The sequence below is a fragment of the Microcaecilia unicolor genome, chromosome 10 (genome assembly GCF_901765095.1).
Source record: "Microcaecilia unicolor chromosome 10, aMicUni1.1, whole genome shotgun sequence".
Taxonomy (NCBI): Eukaryota; Metazoa; Chordata; class Amphibia; order Gymnophiona; family Siphonopidae; genus Microcaecilia; species Microcaecilia unicolor.
In genome coordinates, this window is record NC_044040.1 from 22,868,603 (window position 1) to 22,890,760 (window position 22,158).

Here is a 22,158-nt window from a genome sequence, read left to right on the forward strand (position 1 = left end):
CTTGTTAATGGGACTTGTTATACTGCCTTTCTGAGGTTTTTGCAACTACATTCAAAGCGGTTTACATATATTCAGGTACTTATTTTGTACCAGGGGCAATGGAGGGTTAAGTGACTTGCCCAGAGTCACAAGGAGCTGCGGTGGGAATCGAACTCAGTTCCCCAGGATCAAAGTCCACTGCACTAAGCACTAGGCTAGAACCTGCTTGTGCCTGGTTTTGGCTCCCAGCAGTTTCTTAACTTCAATAACCAAGCAACCGCTGCCACACACATTACGACATAACAGCTATTCAAGACTACTGTAAAGATTATTTTTATGCAAAAAAAAAAAAAAAGAAATCAGGAAAGCACTACAGGGTATCCCCAGACATTGTAATCCTGGGCTGTGCATACTGGGGTCCTCCCTTCCTCATCATACTACCTTTTCCTGGACAGGCATGAGGAAAGTGACTGGCTGTCTTTAGATAGAGGCTACACACACAGCAAAAAACAGCAAACCGAGAGGCCCACATTGTGTTAACACCCAAAGGCAGCAGGCTCTCCTCTTTTGTGTGACTGCCAAACACCGATCTGAAATGAAAAACCTAAACTAATTAAATCCATAAATCTGTGCAATATACTACAGTACAACTTGTGTACTGAGAGCAGCACTGCATGCCAGGGATTATACCCTTTCACAGGGAAGAAAAGCATGCAAACAATATAACCAGGCTAAAAAAATAAAAAAAACCATGATGGTGACTAGATTACATAAGAGTCTCTTGCAGCCGACTCTCTACAGAGCACAGATTGTGTGTGAGCCGGCAGAAGTTTAACACACCCACACAGACAGCTCTGAAACTGCCTTCTCAACTTGATCCAACAATTCACAAGCTTGTCACGTCAAGCTACTAAAGTGTATGTAAAACTCAGCGATGGTCTGGTGGTTATTTATCGTTCTCCTACTTTATGAACATTCACTAAAATCATAATGTAAAAACAAACCAAAATATTGATGGGTCTATGAGATATAGTGTAATAATATGCATTCTCCAAATTACACTCAATTTTCTCTTTCCCCTCCCCCAAAACATATATATACAAAAATAAACAGACTTGTGATACACAACCCAAGTAAGGTAGCCCTAAAAATAATTCCACAACGGTTATCATGGCTGCATGATTTCTTTGCTGAAATGCTGCCAGCTCCTGGGCTCCCATGTGCAGGAAGAAAATGAATGTGATCCCCATCTTCCCTCCACAGGGCTGGGAACAGCAGTCTCGAGAGCAGTCTGGTGTTACAAGTAGAAGCTGTAAAAAAATAAATAAATGTTCCAAGGCAAGTGTGACACCTCAGAACTCATCATGCCGCACCAAGGCCTCGCCAAAGTCCGTGGCCTGGCTGCCCACAAACAGATCGTATTTGTCCACTATCTCCTCCCGTGTCAGTTTGCCATCCTTAAAAAGAACACAAAGAAAATTTTTAAAAACATTAGCATGGCCAGCTGAGCAACAAGAAAGAAGAGGTGATAAATGCTACTTTTGTACAACTTTGAGCCTGCAAATAGGTGGGAAAATGTGGGATACAAATGGTAAAAATAAATACAGATTTCAAATGAACCATTTCTTCTCTCAAGCCAGTCCATCTTGCCTCCTTATTCCTCTACAAATATTTCTATTTAATACTCCTCAGTGCCTTGCAGGGTTTTAAATTAGACTCTGGAATTCGTTGCCGGAGAACGTGGTACGGGCGGTTAGCTTGACGGAGTTTAAAAAGGGGTTAGATAGATTCCTAAAGGACAAGTCCATAGACCGCTATTAAATGGACTTGGAAAAATTCCGCATTTTTAGCTATAACTTGTCTGGAATGTTTTTACGTTGGGGAGCGTGCCAGGTGCCCTTGACCTGGATTGGCCACTGTCGGTGACAGGATGCTGGGCTAGATGGACCTTTGGTCTTTCCCAGTATGGCACTACTTATGTACTTATGTACTTATGTAACTCCTTCTCATGAAAAAGCACAAATTAGAGATGATAGTAAAGATCATTACATCCATAGTCACTGTATTATCAGTGAGCTTATTCAGATGTCACCTTCCCTTTCAGTGAAAGCATCTACAAGTCTGTCTCTCAAATAGCTGAGCCCAGCAGTTTTCTCCTGCTCCTTTGAGCTTTTAGCTAAATAGGTATCAGGGCCAACACTGATCTGTCATTTATAACTACTCAAGGCTTTCTCTATTTTATAACCCCATCCAGCTCATTTAAACACACACAATGCAACAACAATCCTTAGCTGGGGTCATGGGCCAGGTTACCAAGTCTGGTCAGCAAATGTTAACTTTGAACAATTGCTTCCTCCTCTTCAAAGGCTATAAATGCTGGATCTCCAACCCAACTATGGAACAGAAGACCTGACCCAGGAATCAATCCAGGAGCCTCTGAACACTGCACAGCATCAGGCTAACCCATTTTCTATGTTTGGATGATCTGTAAGAATATCATAATTTCTTACAAGTCTCATACTAGCTCATCTACCCCATGAAATCACTTGCATACTTTCTTCCTGTTCAGCTAGGGCTAGTCTCACACATCCACAGTATGGCTCTAACGAGAAGTGAACTGAGATTAGCTATTGGCTGGTGTGATAAAGTGTGACGAACAGCCTTACCTTGTTCTGGTCAGACTCATAGACGAGGTGGCGTGCTTCAGCCTCAGCATGATCATAGTCAGAGGGTAGAATCCAATCCTTGGTCTCCTCTTTATCCATTTTCCCATCACGATTTTTGTCTCGAAATTCAACAAACTGCTCTCGCTCTGTCTTCACCCACTCAGGTTCCTCGGAATCACCATCATGGCTATACATGTCACCTGCAAAACACCAGTAATCAATCTCATCTCTCTCAGGAGCCTGTCATACTGTACATACCAGCACCATGGGGAGAAACATCTCAAGAGATCAATACCTAAGGAGTTAGGCACCTACATCCTTGGGAATCAAACTTGCCTCAAATAGACCAGCAAAATATAGCTCTACAGTTTTACAAGGTTACAGCAGGTGTTCCTTGGAGGGGGCAGCAAGATTCAGAGGGAAACAATTTTTAATTATATGCACGTAGTTTCTTCCTGGAATCAGGGCCATCACGTGCAAAGTTCATGAATCCTTTAAACCCCTGTACCTTTAGCCAATTTTAAACATTAGTGAGAAGTACATGGTACAAGAGCACCTGCACCATTTTTGCACCATGCAACTTACTGAAATTTGTCCCTCCAATCTCAAATGCCTTTGGTGCCCCATCAGACTGTATACCCTACCTGCAGAATGTTACCACGGACCTCCAATGTCACAACTTTGCTTGGCACTGTTCCATATCTTTGTCCTTTGATGCACGCAAGTCCAAATGACTACCATTAAATACAACCCCTTCATCATTGTGGATTCAAGAACACTTAACCAGACAGGTCAACTGGGATTTTTACCTTCCTGAACTACAAAATTCAAACAGCTGACGTGCTGCAAGGAAAGAAAGGAGTTGCTTACCAATGTACTCTTCTAAGTCAATGACACCATCACCATTCTTGTCAATGTCTTCCATGGTTTCCTAAGGAAACAAAAAATACAAATATAAAACTGATTTATTACAAAGGAAAATTTAGCAGTCCATGGAAAGTTATATGGAGAAAGGGGAAGGAGTTGATCGTTGTGCAAATGACACACCTAGCAACTAATTTAACATTATGAGGTTCCTGAAGGAGCTCCGATGGGCAACCCTGGCTGAGAAATGTTACTACACATACAACATTAGACTCCTAAATAAATGTAGATAGCGTCAAATATGAATTATACTTTACTACTACTTAGCATTTCTATAGCGCTGCCAGGGTTACGCAGCGCTGTACAAGTTTAACATGGGGAAGGACCGTCCCTGCTCAAAACAGCTTACAATCTAAAGGTTACAAACTATGTAGTCAGTGTAGGTATCATGAGTGGGGAAGGTGGTTATGCGCCAAAAGCAAGGGAATTATACTTTAATTATAGAGGAAAAGTCTCAATCCTGGCAAGTGCTCCTTGTGTTGTTATACAACGTTAGGGAGCACTGCCTCAAAAACCTCTATTAAGTATCCCCCTTATATTCTCTTGTTTTAATCAAATTAAGGTTTCATGGGTACTTAGCTGGCTGCTAGAAACATTTCTGGGCAGTCTCACAAACGGAATACAGTCATATAAACCCCGTCCACGGGGGGAAAGATTTGACTGCCTATTGCTCTGTTGGGATTATCATGAGAAATGTTATTGCAATAGCTAAATTAACTGATTTGTTAGGGGATATAAAAACAGAGAAAAAAAAACCCCAATATCAGAGTAGCTATGAATAAAGAGTTATGATACATGACCCCAGATTTGATCTCATTAAGTTGGACACCCAAAAGAGGAGGAGGAAACTTCCATGCCAAAAAAGAAAATACAAGTGGGAAAAGCATGCGGAGCATGGATTATGGAATTATTTTCAACATGCGTGTGGCAAATTTGTATGTGCAAGACCAGGAAGGAAGGGGAAGTGATTGTTTGAATGAAGTGGTTCCCAAACATTCCTTTGAGGTGAAAAAATAGTATAAATGAAACCCATTATACAGCTAACCATTAAATGTCCCTTTAAAAGATTTCAAAGCATTCATTCTATAGCTGTACCACAGGGTGATGCTGTACCAGGGCAACAGGTAACACAGTGCATCTCCACCACTAGGAACCAGTAGCAAAATTTCATCCCAATCATTAGGTATCAAATTCGTAGAAACCATTTAAAAAAAGCTACACAATTCATTCACTAGGTGTCACAGTTGTCTTTAAAACAAAGAAAATCAAATATACTTTAGATGCACTAAGGGAGGTGTTTGCAAATGAGTATTATGTTTCATTGTTTTAGTCTGCAGCTGCTGAATTGCCTCTCCCACAGAAATGTACTAGGCCATTTGGGGGATGGGAGCTATTTTTCTGGAACCACCAGCCTGAAAAAAAGGTCGTTTTCAAACTTGATAGGTTATTTCTCTGGTTCATTTCCCATGCCAAATCTGCCACATTCTATTCATCCACTGTTTCTTTCTCCCTGAAAGGTTTTATTCTCATCTTTTTTTTCCTCCTCTTAATAATTTTATTTCCCTAACATTACAGGAATAAAGCTGAATACTCAGGGTCATGGGAGAGAGTAAAACTGGAAAACCCTCAAGTTACCACTGGCAGGGGCCATGCAAGGATCTGCGCTAGCACATCACGCCAATCACAAGCCATGTGGGCTCTGGCTCAGGAAGCAGGGGCGTAACCAGACTTCGGCAGGAGGGGGTTCCAGAGCCTGAGGTTAGGGGGCACACTTTAGCCCCCCCCCCACACACACTTTTGACGCCCCCCCCCCCACACACACTTTTGACGCCCCCCCACACACACTTTTGACACCCCCCCCCCGGCACCACTGCTCCTCCCCCGCCCCTTTCAACCCCCCTCCCACCACCGCTAATCCTCCCCCGCCACTGCCAGGTACCTTTGCTGGCGGAGGTTGAAGACCCCCGCCAGCCAAAGTCCCCTTCAACGCCAGTCTCCAAGTCCAGTGCGTTCGCTGATCTGGATTCTGTGAGTCCTGACATCCTGCACGTTCCTAAGTGCAGGAAGTCAGGACTCACGGAAACAGAATCGATCAGCAACGCGCCGGAGACCGGTGCTGAAGAGGACTTCAGCTTGCGGGGGGTTGGGGACCCCCGCCAGCAAAGGTACCTGACGGCGGGGGAGGGTTGGCGGTGGCGGGGTCGAATGTGGCGGGGGAGGGTTGGCGGTGACAGGAGGGGGGGTCAAATGTGGCGGGGGAGGGTCGACAGGGGGGATGAAAGCAGGGAGGCCAGGGCTAAATCTGTGGGGGGCCCGTGGCCCCACCTAGCTACGCCCATTTGGAAGAATGAACCTCTCCAGGCTCAATAAGGGGTAAGGACCATAATGCAAACCTTGGGAGGAACATTGGCCAAGGGATTTAATTGAATAGGATGCAGGCCATGGACTGCACTCCAGTCCAACTAATGCCATCTGCTGGAGGTAGAGAAAATACAAGAGATCTAGACTACACCAGCCCTTATACTGGTGAAGTCACTGGAAGAGTTCAGTATCTCCACTGCTGGTAAGGGGTCACAACCCATTAGTCTGACTGGTCTAACAGGATAAAACACTAAACATTCCTAGTCACCTTTCTTAGGCAAACTCTTGTTTTCTCCACTTTCAATCCAGTCTCCTCATCCACCTAGTATCCTACCTTCCATCAACAAGTCCAGCATGCTATCGTATCCCTATTTTTTTCCCTCCCACCTCTCCTCTAAATAGTTATTTCAAATCCTTCATCCATTTTCTCTTTCAGTCATCCCTAATTATCTGTTTGGTGTGTGCCTCCCACCCCTCCCCACCTCCTACACTGCCTGTTCCGTTAGTTCTATTCAGTATTTTATTCTGCCTCTTTCCTGCTCCCTACCATGCCCACCACTGCCCATTCTCAGTATTTCCCCAGCAAAGGCCTTCATCCTTAAAACTTAATGTGGTGCACATTTAAAAATTGAAGGCTGAAAGAATTAACAGCATACTTCGCATATATGTTCCCCTCCGCCAACACCAACTACCAATTTATGTATCCAAGTCAGTTCTCTACATGGTGTGGTGTGAAGGTATCAAAATGGTAGTGCTCATTTGCCCTCAAGATTTTGAGGTAATACCACCCACCAAGACCACAATATCCTTCATGTAATCAAACTCCTCTGGATGCAAGAAGGCTGTAAATTCTTCCTTTGAGGCAACATGGTTTCCATCCTTGTCAGCCATTTTAAATCTCCGTTCGTCCCTCATCATCATTTGCTTATAGTTAAATCCATCGTCAGGGTCAGGATCATCTGTATAGAACAGAAACGGGTTAAGAGTTATGCAAGACAATGCAAACAAAACCACAGTCTCTCAACAAGGAAGCTTATGCATGGGCTATGCTGGCAACATTGAACGTGTTCTCATACTGTCTTTTTAATCCAATGCTATAAGGTTAGAAAGTGGATATCTCCCTTTAGGTAGATTCTTCCTGCATGTCAGAAAGACCAACTGGCCCATCTAATCTTTCCATCTGCACTTGTGGCTGTCACAGATTCTACTTGGTCACCGGTCCCTTTCCACCCTTGTCCTCCCATACTGCTTCTTAATCCTCTCCTAGAGGAACACCTAGCCAGTCAGGTTGCTGGAATCTGAAAACAATGAATATGCATGAGACAAACCTGCATAACTCTAGACACCCAATATATGCAAATCTATTTCATGCATATTCATTGTGGTAATCCTGTAAACCTCACTGGCTACGTATGCTTCCAGGAAAGGGTTGAGAAGCACTGCTTTAAGTCCTTTTGTATCTTATACATGCTTGAATTTTCCCCCTTGTTTTGACTCCTCTAACCTTTGCCCATCACCATCTCAATAAAAAAATATTCTTCTATTTCAGTTTACAAACGGAGAGAATGTATCTGATGTCACAGTGGGAGACTATTTGGCATCTAGTGATCTCCGAATGGTGTGGTTCAATATTAAGACAGAGGAGAGGGCTTATTCGAGATTGAAGGTTCTGGATTTCAAAAGAACTAACTTGGCTGAGATGACAGAATTCCTCAAGAAAGAGTTAATAGGACGGAACAAATGAAGGAAATAGGACAGCAGTGGACAAGACTGAAAGGAGCTATTTTTTAAAGGCAACTAACCTTTATGTTAATAAATTACATAAAGAAAAGAGGAAAAGAAGGCCGCTCTGGTTCTCAAACGTAGTAGCCAAAAAGGTTAAGACAACGGAGGTTAGCCTTCACATGTTATAAGACGACTCAGAAAGAAGAGGCCACGCAAGAATACCTGGATAAGCTAAGAGAAGCTGGAAACGCTGTCAGGAAAGTGAAGAGGCAAATGGAAGAAAAGATAGCTAATATCAGTGGTGTGCTGGAACAGGCTCTCACAGGCTCGCAAGAGCCGGTTGTTAAGTTTTTAAGAATTTTGGGAGCCGGTTGTTAAAGTAGGGCCCTCCATGGCTACTTTAACAACTGGCTTCCAAAATGTGGGCTTGGGCCCCCTGCTGAATTCTCTTTTACTTTGCTGGTGGGGATGATGAGCCCTGCCAGCCAAGTAAATGGACTGCTGCTGCTCCCCGCTCCTTGTTTCCAGCTCTGAGCAGCAGGCTGGGACTTCTCCAGCATGTGTGAGAAGTTTCAGCATGCTGCTCAGAGCAAGACGTTGGGAGTGGTGGCAGTCCATTTATTGGCTGCCAGCAAAGATATGCCTAGCATGCCCGCACGAAGGGAGGGAGGAGAGAGAGGCAAGTGTTGCTCCCCCCCCCCCCCCCCCCCCCAGCCTTCCAACTGCAGAGCTGGCTCTGTCCGGAGAAAGAGCCTGTTAAAAATTTACCAGCACACCCCTGGCTAATATGGTAAAATTGGGTGATAAGACCGTTTCAGATGTGTAAGCGACAGGAAGAAGGACCCTAATAGCATTGTGAGGCTCAAAACTGAGGGGGAGGAATATGTGGAAGCTGATAAGGATAAAGCTGAAGTGCTTAACAACTATTTCTGTCCTGTATTCACAGACGAAAGGCCGGAGGTAGGACCGCAGAAAACAAAAGCAAATGGGGATGGATGTATAGTAGACCAAGATCTGTTCTCAGAAAACTGTGTTCGTGAGGAGCTAGCTAAAACAAAAACAGACAAAGTGATGAGGCCTGATGAGATATATCAGAGGGTGCTTATGGAGAAGTTCTGGTGGCTCCACTGATGGACCTCGTCAATGCTTCAGAGTCCGGAGTGGTCCCAGAGGACTGGAGAAGGGCGGATGTGGTCCCCTTTGCACAAGAGTGGAAGTAAGGAGGAGGTTGGGAATTACAGACCGGTCAGTCTGACCTTGGTGGTGAGTAAACTAATGGAAATGCTTTTAAAGCAGAGGACTGTGAGGTTTCTCAAACTGAATGGAATGCAGGACCCGAGGCAGCATGGCGTCACTAGAGGCAGGTCGTGTCAGACGAATCTGATTGATTTCTTTGACTGGGTGACCAAACAGTTGGACATGGGAGGGGCACTAGATATGGTGTACTTAGATTTCAGCAAAGGTTTCGACATGATTCCGCACACATGACTCATAAATAAACAGAGTACTCTTGGTATGGGACCTAGACTAACTGACTGGGTTAAAAATTGGTTTAATGGAAGGAGGCAGAGAGGAGTAGTGGTAAATGGAGCTTGCTCTGATGATAGGGATGTTATCAGTGGAGTACCGCAGGGATCAGTAACTAGGACTGTCTCTTTTTAAATATCTTTGTGAGCGATATTGCGGAAGGGCTGTCTGGTAAGGTTGGTCTCTTTGCGGATGATACCAAACTCTGCAACAGGGTGGACACCCCGGAAGGTATGAATGACACGAGGAAGGACCTAGTGAAGCTTGAAGAATGGTCCAATATTTGGCAACTAAGATTTCATGCTAAAAAATGCAGGGTCATGCACTTGGATCACAAGAATCCGAAGGAACGGTACAATATAGGGGGTGAAGCGCTTCTGTGTACAAAGGAAGAGTGGGACTTGGGGGTTATTGTGTCTGATGACCTTAAAGTTTCCAAACAGAAAGAAAAAGCGACGGTCATAGGCAGAAGGATGCTTGGGTGCATAAGGAGAGAGATGACCAGCAGGAATAAAGAGGTAATAGTGTCCTTGTATAAGTCCCTGGTGAGGCCCCATATAGAGTACTGTGTGCAATTCTGGAGATTGCACCTACAGAAAGATATAAACTGGATGGAGTCGGTCCGGAGGGCAGCTAGGAAAATTGGTAAGTGGTATTAGACATAAAAAAAACATATAGGGACAGGCTTATGAACCTCAACATGTATATGCTGGAAGAGAGGAGGGATGGATAAATTAGGTCTTACCTGATAGAGACGTTTAAATATCTCAGGGGCATTAATGTACAAGTGAGTCTTTTTCAAATGAAGGAAAACTCTGGAATGAGGGGGAATATGATGAAGTTAAGAGGAAATAGGCTTAGGAGAAATCTAAGAAAGTATTCATTCACAGGAAGGGTGGTGGAAGCATGGAATGGCCTCCCAGCGGAGGTCGTGGAGATAAGGACTGTGTCAGAATTTAAGAAAGCATGGGTCAGGCACATGGGAATCCTTAGGAAAAGGAAGAATTAGTGGTTATGGAGGATAGGTAGAATGGATGGGCCATTTGGCCTTTATCTGCCATCATGTTTCTAGGTTTTCCCCTTCAGAACTATATGGCAAGCTGTTGCCTCTGAGCTTTTCATTTGATAGAAAAAGCTTCCTTCTGGTACCTTATTAAAGCTAGCTCTTCCTTTCTTTTAGACAGCAAATCTCTAGGGCTATGTGAAACATAGCTTTTCATGGCACTCTTCTGAATTGCCACCACCACCTCATCAATGCCCTTTTGTAGATGATGTTTCCAGAACTGGGCAAAATACAATGCGGCATCTTCACATTTTCTTCTTTAGTAGGGATGGGCAAAAGCAAATAATTTTTACGTTTGTTTCTGGATTTTCAGACTTTTTCATTTCATTCATACACTTAAAAAAGTATAATGTGCACAAATCAAATCAACTGTATGCATGTTAAAATCAATTGTGTGCACTACATTTTTTAATGAAGCAAGTGCACACTAAGGCACATCTCTAGTCCTTATGTACCTGAACATCTGGTTAACCTTCCCCGACCACCCTGAAGTCAAAGATGCTACTGCTGACTCCCCCGTCTCTCCCTCCTGTTTAATGCCTATTAATCCTTCCACTCCCAAACAATACGTGAACATTGGATTTCTGAACCCTAAAATAAGGGAATCTGAATTAATCAGGATTAAACAAATAGTGTCCCTTGATTATTCTTTTTTTTGTCCTAGCTGTTTCCTCTTTTTCCTTTTGGCATCCCAGTTCAACTGGAAGAGAGGCTGGGATCTGGTGCTACGAGCTTTCTTTCACAGCTACCTAGGGATCTGGCCCTTATTTTATATCCCCTTCCTAGTTCCTTACCCGAGAAGCAATAATCTCAAGGATGGGAGACCATGCATCAGCACTTCCTTCCTGCATTCATAAACCCTAAATCCAGTCACTAGTCACTGGGCATCACTGCTGTGCAATCACTGAAACTTCTCCCTGGGCCCGCTGAGGCTGGGAGTATTCACAGCTCTTGAGGTGAAAAGATCTGATCAGGGAAAGAAACCAGGTTTGCTAGACATAGCACACAGCACTTGCCACTGAGCTGGACTCTTCCAATTTTCTATCCCCCTGCAGTGCTTGGCCCCCATGGAAGGCCTTTGATCAAAGAGACCCAGATTCCTCTTACAGGGCTTTTTTTACCAGCTGGATCAAACATTTGCAATTTTACAGGCAATGAGCTTCAGCCACCACAAAAAAAAAAAAAAGGACACTCATGGATCTCTGCCAGATGGCAAAATTTAAAAGCAGGAAAATCAAATAAGCTAGAACCAGTAGAGCACAATGATCTCGAAGGATCAAAGATCTTAAGAGAAGAACAAATGCTCAATGGCACATTCATTACAGAGCCTTATAAATGATCATCAAATCTTGAATCGCACTTTATAGGATTGAAACCAATACAATGCACGTTATCCCCCAGATTCTATATAGCATGACTTAAGTTGCATGTGCAAATCCAGCCACAACTACATTAAACAGAAATACATAGTAACATAGTAGATGACGGCAGAAAAAGACCTGCACGGTCCATCCAGTCTGCCCAACAAGATAACTCATATGTGCTACTTTTTGTGTATAGCTTACCTTGATTTGTATCTGTCTTTTTCAGGGCACAGACCGTATAAGTCTGCCCAGCACTAACCCCGCCTCCCAACCACGAGCGCCGCCTCTCTGCTTCCTATCTTTCAACCAGTTCCCAATCCACAGTAATACCCTACCTCCGATCTCATGACTCTCCAGTTTCCCCTGGAGTCCCCCATGAGGCACCCAGCCAAACACCCCCTGAAAGTCCAGACAAACAACATCCACCGGCTCCTGACTTCTGCAAATCAGGAAGTACAGACACAGAGAGGCTGGTGGAGATGCACACGAACCTATCACAATGAAGCAACTTTCCAGTGGCTTTTGACATTAGCTGAAGCATCTGTACTTAAGAGGGTTTTGCAGGCTCTCCCACACCATCAGGAAATTGGAGGTATGCTTGGGACAGATGTGGAGAGTAGTGGTGGGAAAAGGATTGAGGAAAGTTAAAATGCAGGAGGTGGGCACTGATGTCGGGCTGAAAATGGATGTCTACCAAAAGTGGATGGATCTCAACTGGGCAGACTGGATGCTCATTTTTGGTCTTTGCAGCTAGCACATGGCACGCACTAACCATCACTTCTGCAGTTAGCACCTCCTATTTATAGCTGCAGTAACTGCAAAATCTACTGCACTTTAGTAACTTATTCCATTACTCCTAAACATTCAAGTAAATCTGTTACAGAATGAATAAAGAGGAAACTTTGTGTTTTTGATTAGTCAAACCCTACTGAAATGTTTGGCAAGACCTGGAGTTATTCATGCAAGTAAATTTTCAACTGTCAAAGAGTTGGAACTTTTATTATTATTATTTTTACAAAAGATTAACCAGAATTCCATTTTCAATGATATGGGGAAAATCCACTGCTTATTTCTGGGACGAGCAGCATAAAATGTATTTTATGGGATCTTGCCAGGTATCTGTGACCTGGACAGGCCAATGTTGGAAACATGACGCTGAGCTTGATGGACCTTTGGTCTGTCCCAGTGTGGCAATACTTATGTACTTATGAGAAACTGATCAATAGTTACAGGAACCATTTAGTTGAAGTTACTGCTGCTCACGGAGGCATCACCAGTTGCTAAATAAAGGATCCACATATCCTTGTGTTAAAGTATTTATTCAACAAAAATTGGAAAAAAAATTAAAATGAATTATTTTTCTCCAAGTTATTCTGTCAGTGGAGTTATCTAATTATGTTTTGAGTATAAACTGTGCTAAAATGCAGACCACCTCAGCTCTGCATCTCACTAAATTCTATGGGAAGGGACTTACTGTTCCTAAATAATGCTGCAAACATTTGTTTCCTCTTAAATTAAGCAGAAGTCCTCCACCTACAGAGCTGCCATTAGGGGGTGCTGTTTCATTATCACATTTTCAATAGTGAGGGACAGACAAGCCCTGCAGGACTCCAGGGAACCTACCTCTCCCTGGTGATTGAAGTTGCCAGATGGGTGGTTTTCCCGGCCAACTGGGCGGCTTTCCACGACTTGCTGCGGCTTTTTCATGCCGTTTGCGGGTTGCGGTTTTTTGGGCGGCTTTCGTTTTGGCTGGGCGGGTTTTTTTTCTTGTCCGAGTGCGGTTTTTCGACCCGCAGAGGCAGGGTTGATGACGGCGGGGGCGAGGTGTGTGGTTTTGGGAGGGGAAAATTATTTAAATCTGGCAACCTTGGATTGAAACAGTGTTGAAGCACCACCCCTCACCACTGGTAGCAATGCAGTTGGAGGCCTCCCGATCAGCTTAGAGTGGCTGTAAGTCATCTTGTGCATTCTTTGTAAAGGTGATCTAAAGAACATTCATATAACTGGATTACAATTAATCACTGTCTGCCATTTGAAGCAACAACCCCTCACCTATGGAATGATTTGTAATCTGAGCAGAAATCCTCCAAGAAAAATTATAGACCAGCCTGAAAACACAAGTTATTTCACGTTGGCCTTTTCACTCTGGATGTCTTTTGTTAAGATGCCTGTTTCCTTATACAAAAAGGTTATCAATAGAAATCAAACAAAATAAAACATGGAAAAGAAAATAAGATGATACCTTTTTTATTGGACATAACTTAATACATTTCTTGATTAGCTTTCGAAGGTTGCCCTTCTTCGTCAGATCGGAAATAAGCAAATGTGCTAGCTGACAGTGTATATAAGTGAAAACATTCAAGCATTACTATGACAGTCTGACAGGGTGGGAGGGTGGGGGTGGGTAGGAGGTATGCATGGGGACATCAAAGCATATCATTGATATTCTAACAGGATGGGTGATCAACAGAGAATTACAGCTTTATGGTTTATAATGGGCTAGGAAACCCAAATCCTTGTTAAGTCCTTTCTGTTGGGTGTTAAAATATTCAATCATTCTGACTTCAAAGGTCTTACGTTCTTGTATGTTTTTCACTTATATACATTGTCAGCTAGCACATTTGCTTATTTCCGATCTGACGAAGAAGGGCAACCTTCGAAAGCTAATCAAGAAATGTATTAAGTTATGTCCAATAAAAAAAGGTATCATCTTATTTTCTTTTCCATGTTTTATTTTGTTTGATTTCTATTGATAACCTTAAGAGTGGACAAACACAGCTACCACACTCCTCTACTTATACAAAAAAAATCCTGTGCCCATCGCCCTTAGTAACTTCCTGCCTAGGACCCTTGTACATTCTGGTGTATCAGGTTGTAAGAAGCCCTGGGAACATGCAAACTATCTTGCTTATTTGTCTCCAAGTTACTCTATGATTGCCTATACATAATGTTTTTTTTTTTAATTTTTACTTTAATACTGTTCAATTATTTTACTTTCATGGCACTTTTCCCACTTATGAGATCAAAGGGGTTTAACCAAGCAGGAAAGGCTCCTGCCCAATTAAAACCCACCGAGCTGGCCGGCCACCGATATCCAAGTGGCACTTAACCAGGTAGTGCCACTGAATTTCAGCTCTACAGCCATTGAGAACCCGACTAAGTTGGGGGCGGAATTTGAGTGGAGCTGCTACTTAGCATCAGTATTCAATCCTAACGTTATTTAACTAAGTATTATTATTCAGTATTCAGCTAATTAAGCAGGACAGCAAAAAAACTGTCCTAACGTTACCCACTGAGTAACCGAGCACCAGTCTGAATATCAGTCGGCGCCTAGTTAACTTCTTGGTTGCCACAGTAACCCTGATAAAGCCACGAGGAGCTCAAACCACTTACTGCTAGGGGTTGAATAACAGGCCCTATATTTTTCATTTTTAAGCTGTTTAGAAAAAAGTATAAACGTCTCTCAAGAATGGAACAAGTGTGCTTTATTAGTGACCCTATACGGGTCGTGTTTCAGAGTAACAAAGGCCTGCCTCAGGGGTCAATTTAATTCCTCTGTTTTTCACCATAGACCCTGTGCGGGGTTCAGCTTCCACCAGTCCTTGCAGTTCAGTCCCTCCTACCTGTGAGAAGGCTTCTGTTCACAGGAAGGAGGGACTGAGCTGCAAGGGCTATGGTGGAACCTAAGCCCCACACAGGGTCTATGGCGAAAAACAGTGGAACACGGCCCATGTCGGGACACTAATAAAGCACACTTGTTCCATTCTTGACAGCCCTATACACTTTTTTTCTGGACTGCTTGTACCGTGTACTTTGACCCTCTCCGTTGTATACTAATTTAAGCAGTAAACTGCTAAGAAGGTTGTGATTGGTGGTATATAACCCACCTGGATAATATGACTGACCTACAGTATATCAAATAAACCTAAAACTTGGAAAATTTAATTAGTTTTTTTTTGTGGTTGTTGTTACATTTGTACCCCCGCGCTTTCCCACTCATGGCAGGCTCAATGCGGCTTACATGGGGCAATGGAGGGTTAAGTGACTTGCCCAGAGTCACAAGGAGCTGCCTGTGCCTGAAGTGGGAATCAGTTCCTCAGTTCCCCAGGACCAAAGTCCACCACCCTAACCACTAGGCCACTCCTCCACTGTTGCTACTATTTGAGATTCTACATGGAATGTTGCTATTCCACTAGCAACATTCCATGTAGAAGTCGGCCCTTGCAGATCACCAATGTGGACGCGCAGGCTTCTGCTTCTGTGAGTCTGACGTCCTGCACGTACTCACAGAAACAGAAGCCTGCGCAGCCTTCTACATGGAATGTTGCTAGTGGAATAGCAACATTCCATGTAGAATCTCCAATAGTAGCAACATTCCATGTAGAATCTCCAATAGTATCTATTTTATTTTTGTTACATTTGTACCCTGCGCTTTCCCACTCATGGCAGGCTCAATGCGGCTTACATGGGGCAATGGAGGGTTAAGTGACTTGCCCAGAGTCACAAGGAGCTGCCTGTGCCTGAAGTGGGAATTGAACTCAGTTCCTCAGTTCCCTAGGACCAAAGTCCACCACCCTAACCAGGCCACTCCTCCACTAGCCCTGAATTATTTGTAACATATGAGACCTTTTGCTAGATCAATATAGTACAAGCAGACCTTTTGCTAGATCAATATAGGACTTGTACAAGCAGAACTTGTGTCATCTAAAACTTAGGTACATTGCCATTTCTGGATAACAGCTTTTAAGATTGTAACAAGGGACCTGTACAATGAATTTATGTGATTTCAAAATCTCATCACAAATTATATATGTAACAAACTTGTCTAACAGAAAAAAAAATTCATCAACTTTGAGTTTCCATTTTGTTAAAATAGACACTGGCTGTTCTATGTCACCTCAGGCTTGCTAAATTTCATACAAGGCCATAAGGCTACCTCAACTCTCCCTTCTCCCTCATATAACCCGCACTACTGACTTGAAAGCACTGCTGTCTGTCAATCACCTCCCCCCTTACCCAGGTAAGTGCCATAGGTCACGTTTCTGTACTCATCCCAGGAGATGATGTCGTCTTGATTCAAGTCAAACTCGTGCCACTGGCGCGCCACATTGTCAAATATGTACTTCTTCTGGGCCTTCTTAATCCAGGCTTTCAGTTCCCCCTCCGTCACAAACCCATCCTTATCCGCGTCTATTTTACCTACAATCATTCTACAAAGACAAAACAGCAGGTTTCAAGGCACCGGAGGCACAGCAGGGACCTACCTAAGATGTAGCCGTAGGTGGCGTTTCTATACTCCTCCCAGGAGATGAGGCCGTCCTCATTGAGGTCGTGCCCCTTCCACTGGCGCTCTACGTCCTCATAAATCCAACGCTTTTGGGCATGTTTTATCCAGTCTCTCAGCTCCTCCACAGTTACATACCCGTCCTTGTCTTCATCTATTTTAATTACAATCTTTCTGTAGAAAATGCAGAAAATCCAGCAAAAGGTTAAAAGAAAAGAGCTCTACCACTAACATTTGGAGCTTGAGTATTCTCCCTATAGACAAGGTGGCTGCTTTATGGAGGAGTTTTCTAGGAAAAAAAATAAATGGGCCAAAACAACCCAAATGGTTATCAGAATGTAAAACAAATTTAGGTTTAGATTTTCCTCATTTGGCTCCACTACTGCCCTGCTAGATGCATCCATTCCACATTAGGTCAGGCCAACAGCTGGAGTTCAGTTAGAACTCCCCCTCCCCCCCCTCCCAAAAAGTGTGTGTAACATAGTAGATGACGGCAGAAAAAGACCTGCACGGTCCATCCAGTCTGCCCAACAAGACAACTCATGTGTGCTACTTTTTGTGTATACCCTACTTTGATTTGTACCTGTGCTCTTCAGGGCACAGACCGTATAAGTCTGCCCAGCACTATCCCCGCCTCCCAACCACCAGCCCCTCCTCCCATCACCGGCTCTGGCACAGACCGTATAAGTCTGCCCAGCACTATCCCCGCCTCCCATGTCCTATGTGCCTCTAAAGTGAAGCTGCAATAGCCTTAACACCCCTGCTTCCACTGGCAAAGCTCAGGAGCCACCCCAGGCAGTTTTTTAGAAGGAGCTGAACAAGCTGCAACCACCCTGCTTGGGGAGATAATACTGAAGAGGCAGTGGAGCTAGCTGGCCAAGAGCTACTATGGTTTTTGAGTGCTCTCTATCTCCCCCTGCTGGTTGATGGACACAACCCATTCGTAATGGCTTCATCTGCTTGATGACAAGGAAATATATATATACTAGTAAAAAAGCCCCGTTTCTGATGCAAATGAAACGGGGGCTAGCAAGGTTTTCTTCAGAGTGTGCATGTGGGAGTGTGTGTGTCCCTGCCCTCTGCCCTCTCTCTCTCCCCCTCCCCCCTTGGAGTCCAGTCCTTCAGTGTTAAGTTTCCTGCTGTTCTGTGTTACAGAGAGAGTGAGGGCATCTCTCTCCCCTCCCCCTCTGAGTCCTTCACTGTTACAGAGAGAGGGATTTCGTGCTGTGCTGTTTTCCTTCACTCATGGGGAAACCGGATATCTCTGGCGCTTCACACTTCCGGCTGGAGGCTTCAGAACGTTGGTCTTGCCTTTTATATATAGATATATATATATATATACATACATACACACACACACATACACATACACCCTTTAGAGGGATGGGATAGGGGAGGAAAAACTGCAAAAATACTAAGAGCCATGAATGACAGTTCCTTCAAGAGGAAGATACAATTTTGGGAGACAGATTTGACAATTATACTGGTTTATGTTCAATTTTATGTCATCTGTATGTTTTATATTGTTGTAACGTTCATTGATGCAATGGATGTTAAAGGCAGTATATAACATGTAATAAATGAAAATTAAACTACTAAATCTTGGTAAAATCTGGGGAGAGAAAATAAATCAACCTTGGGTTTTATTTCTAAGACTAAATTTCTGAAGTTGAAATCCTATACCCCATATAACAGCCTCCTTGCCTATAGTAGTCATGCTTGCCCTAAGCATTCTTTGCATTCACTGGTGCAATTATATTAAGAATACATAGAGGAAACTGTAAATCAATTTTAACCATCTCCTACCTATATTTGCATTTTTCAACTTTTGCCATTTTTAAAAAATTCCAAGCTGTTAAAATTAAGGACAGCATTACCCTTTATTTTGTGCTTTTTAAACACTGCACCAGTAAAGGCTTGCTAAGAGAAAATACTCATACCAAGCTGAGGCCAAGCAACAAAATGAAGACATAGCACAGCAAAATGAAATCTACTCCCAAAGAGCAGAGGAGGGGATTTTCAGGGAATAGCTTAAAGAAGGTGGGATTGTTCACCATCAGGGAAGTAAGACAGAAAATCACTTCCAAAAGTAGAAATTAGCAACAGCTTTTATCCCATCCTGATATCCCTTAGTAAAGCAATGGTCCTGAAGCCGTGAGGGAAAGCTGACTTAACAAAAGCATTGCTAAGATGAGACATCAGGGAGCCAGGCAGCAGTTATGCCATTCTTTATCTACTTTCTGTAAGATTTTTTTTTTTTTTTTTTTTTTGGGGGGGGGGGGGGGGGGGATGTTTCCCTCTCCCCCCACCCCATCCTTCAAAAGAACAACTAATTTTTCAAATCAATGACGGCATGAAAGAAAGAAATTCTTTTGAATATTTGTTCTTGGCTAAAATAGGCCTGGCATTGTGGCATCCATATTTTGGATCATCTCAGCAGTGATATGGTGCCTCTACATGGATGTAGAAAAAAAAAAAAAAAGTGAGGATGAACCAAGGAGGAATACCAAACAAATTTATTAAAGATTTTCAAAAAACGACCCGACTCGTTTTTTTAACGGACAATACTCCATTTTCTACGGAGAAGAGATTGAAGAAGGCACTGTATTGTTCAATAATTCAGCATATACTTTCCTTGGTGTATTTATTTTACACTGCTACACCCAAGATTGTTCAAGACCCCTGAGGCAGGCCTTTGGGCCGAAACATGGCCGTGTCGGGTCGTTTTTTGAAAATCTTTAATAAATTTGTTTGGTATTCCTCCTTGGTTCATCCTCACTTTTTTTTTCTACATCTCACGGTGCGTGAGGTCTTTCACCTCATTTTTTGCTGATTTTGAGCCTGTACATGGATGTCATTATAAAGCAATGCAAAAGTTAAAGAGCGAAGGGCAGGTAGACAGAAGCGGGAAAAAAAAGAGAAAGAGCATTATTTGAACATTTCTCTCCTTGAGTGCTACATGTGCAAATAAACATCTAGTTGTACATTATTCTCTGACACTCACTTATACCTTCAAGTTCTTGACCCGACCCCATGCCAGTAATGTAAACAATACAACAGAACTCTACAGTGAAGAGCAGGGCAATTACTATTACTACTACTTAGCATTTCTATAGCGCTGCCAGGGTTACGCAGCGCTGTACAACTTTAACATGGGAAAGGACCGTCCCTGCTCAAAAGAGCTTACAATCTAACAATACAATAATCAGATCAGGAAGGAAGGAAAGAGTAGCCACAAGAGAACACCTACCCCATGCAGCTGCAGCAATTCCAGTGAAGGGCCCCCAAACAACATACTGAAAAGGGTCCACAGAACTGGAGGGACCCACCTAAGAAGATATAGGAGCAACTACATGGGCTCCCCGCCTTCCCTGCAGGGACAGTTGTTCAATGGGCCATGCAGCTCTGAAAAGCAGTTGTGATAGCAGCCAAGTGCGATGAGGATTTCAGTGGAGGCTTTAACTTCCTGCTTACTGACAGTACCTTCATCTCCATTTTGGTTCGGTCATCATATACACACAGCAGCATGGGTCTTATGCTAACTCCATTTCACAGCCTTCCTTGCAACTCATGGTCACAGACGACGATTTGCTATTATCAGTGGCAGCACTACCATAAGGCCGAGGCAGGGGCCTCAGGCAGCACTCTTCAGGAAGTGGCATATTCCCCCACACCAGCCACAGTCTGGCATCTCCCCCCTTCCTTCTTCAATCCCCTTCCCCGAGCCTACCTTTGTTTATTAAAAGTCGGCGGTGGCAGCGATTACCATTGACTGCCCTATCGCCGGGCACTGGCCTCTTCTCTCTACTACAGCCCGATCCCCTGACATAAATTCCTGTTTCTTCAGAGACGGGCTGCAGTAGAGAGAAGAGGCCAGTGCTGGCGGCAGGGCAGCCCATGGAATTTGCTGCTTTTTGGAAAGCAAAGGTAAGCTGAAGGAAAGGGGTTGAAGAAGAAAGGAGGGAGATGCCAGACTGTGGCCGAGGGGGGGGGGGGGGAGGGCATCTCAGCCCTCGCCTCAGGCAGCCAATTGCCTTGGGCCACACCCCTGGCTATTACACCCCATTTTCTTAAATCATTTTACAGCAGAGTAATCAAGCCAGGCCTCAGGACACACCAAGCTAGTCTGGTTTTCAAGATATCCACAGTGAATAGCACTAGGTTGAGAGCCCCTGGTTTACAGTGGGCTTTACATGAGGATATGGCTGACTGGTGCCAGAACGTAACATCTTCCACAAGGGAAGCAACCCCAAATTGTGTTGTGGCACAGACCCCTGTTTCCAGTGACAGATTTTTCAATGTTCTGCAGCAATTGTGTGACAAACTTTTATAAATTTGTATATTATGTAATTTTTAAAAATGTTATAAAATGGTCATTCTTGGGTATTCCTTGTGCACCCAATTTATTTGGTCCATTACTGGAGTGAAAGGAAGAGAGGAAAGCCAGAGTGAACAGGAGAAGCAGATCTAGGGGATGGATCTGGATTTAACTTATGCCTTTTCAGCAGCAATTCAAAGCGAGTTACATCCTTGTATAGTAAAGACAAGAAGGGGGAAATTCTGTGGAAGGAAATGGAAAAGGAATCGTAGGCAGAGGGAGTGAGGGGATGAAGACGTATGGTAATGCTCAGGGAGATAAAATTACTAGATGTAATAAATGACTGCTTCTTGGAGCAACTGGTACAGGAACCAAAAAGAGGTGGAGCCATTTTAGATCTAGTCCTTAGAGGAATGCTGAGCATAGTATGAGAGGTTAACAGTGCTGGATCCGCTGGGAAACAGTGATCATAACACGATCAAGTTTGAGCTACTATCTGGTGTGAAGCCACAAAGGAAATGTACTGTAGCAGCATTTAATTTTCAAAAGGGCAATTTTGATAAAATAAGGAACATGGTTAAAAAGAAGCTAAAAGGATTGGCTGCAAAGGTTAGGACATTAAATCAGGCATGCACGTAGTTTAAAAATACCATCATGGAAGCCCAGACCAGATGCATTCCACATATTTACAAAAGGTGGAAAGAAGAGAAAATGACAGACAGCATGGTTAAAACGTGAAGTAAAAGAGGCTATTAAAGCCAAAAGAACATTCCTTCAAAGAATGGAAAAAGGACCCAAATAAAGAAAATAAGAAGCAACATAAACACTGGCAAGTTAGATTCAAAGCATTGATAAAGAAGGCTAAAAGAGAATATGAGGTCTACAAAATCAACGAGTAGAAGTGAATCAATTTTTTACTCTCTCAAACAGTAGAAAGACCAGGGGAC

At 43.5% G+C, this 22,158-nt stretch overlaps 1 protein-coding gene across 2 annotated transcripts in view; it reads right to left on the bottom strand.

Annotated features, from left to right (window-relative positions):
• Positions 1-123: 123 nt before the first annotated feature.
• CALU (calumenin) overlaps positions 124-22,158 on the bottom strand; it is a 35,308-nt gene continuing 13,273 nt past the window's right edge. Inside the window, exons 3-7 of one of the 2 annotated variants that reach the window (XM_030215852.1) lie at positions 16,626-16,819; positions 6,723-6,889; positions 3,516-3,576; positions 2,646-2,845; positions 124-1,436 (exon numbers count right to left, since the gene is read on the bottom strand). In XM_030215852.1, the coding sequence (XP_030071712.1) occupies positions 1,332-1,436; positions 2,646-2,845; positions 3,516-3,576; positions 6,723-6,889; positions 16,626-16,819 (727 nt within the window). In that variant the 3' untranslated portion in view covers positions 124-1,331. Of the gene's footprint in view, positions 1,437-2,645; positions 2,846-3,515; positions 3,577-6,722; positions 6,890-16,625; positions 16,820-16,873; positions 17,068-22,158 lie in introns of both variants that reach the window. The other variant, XM_030215851.1, reaches the window with a different exon arrangement.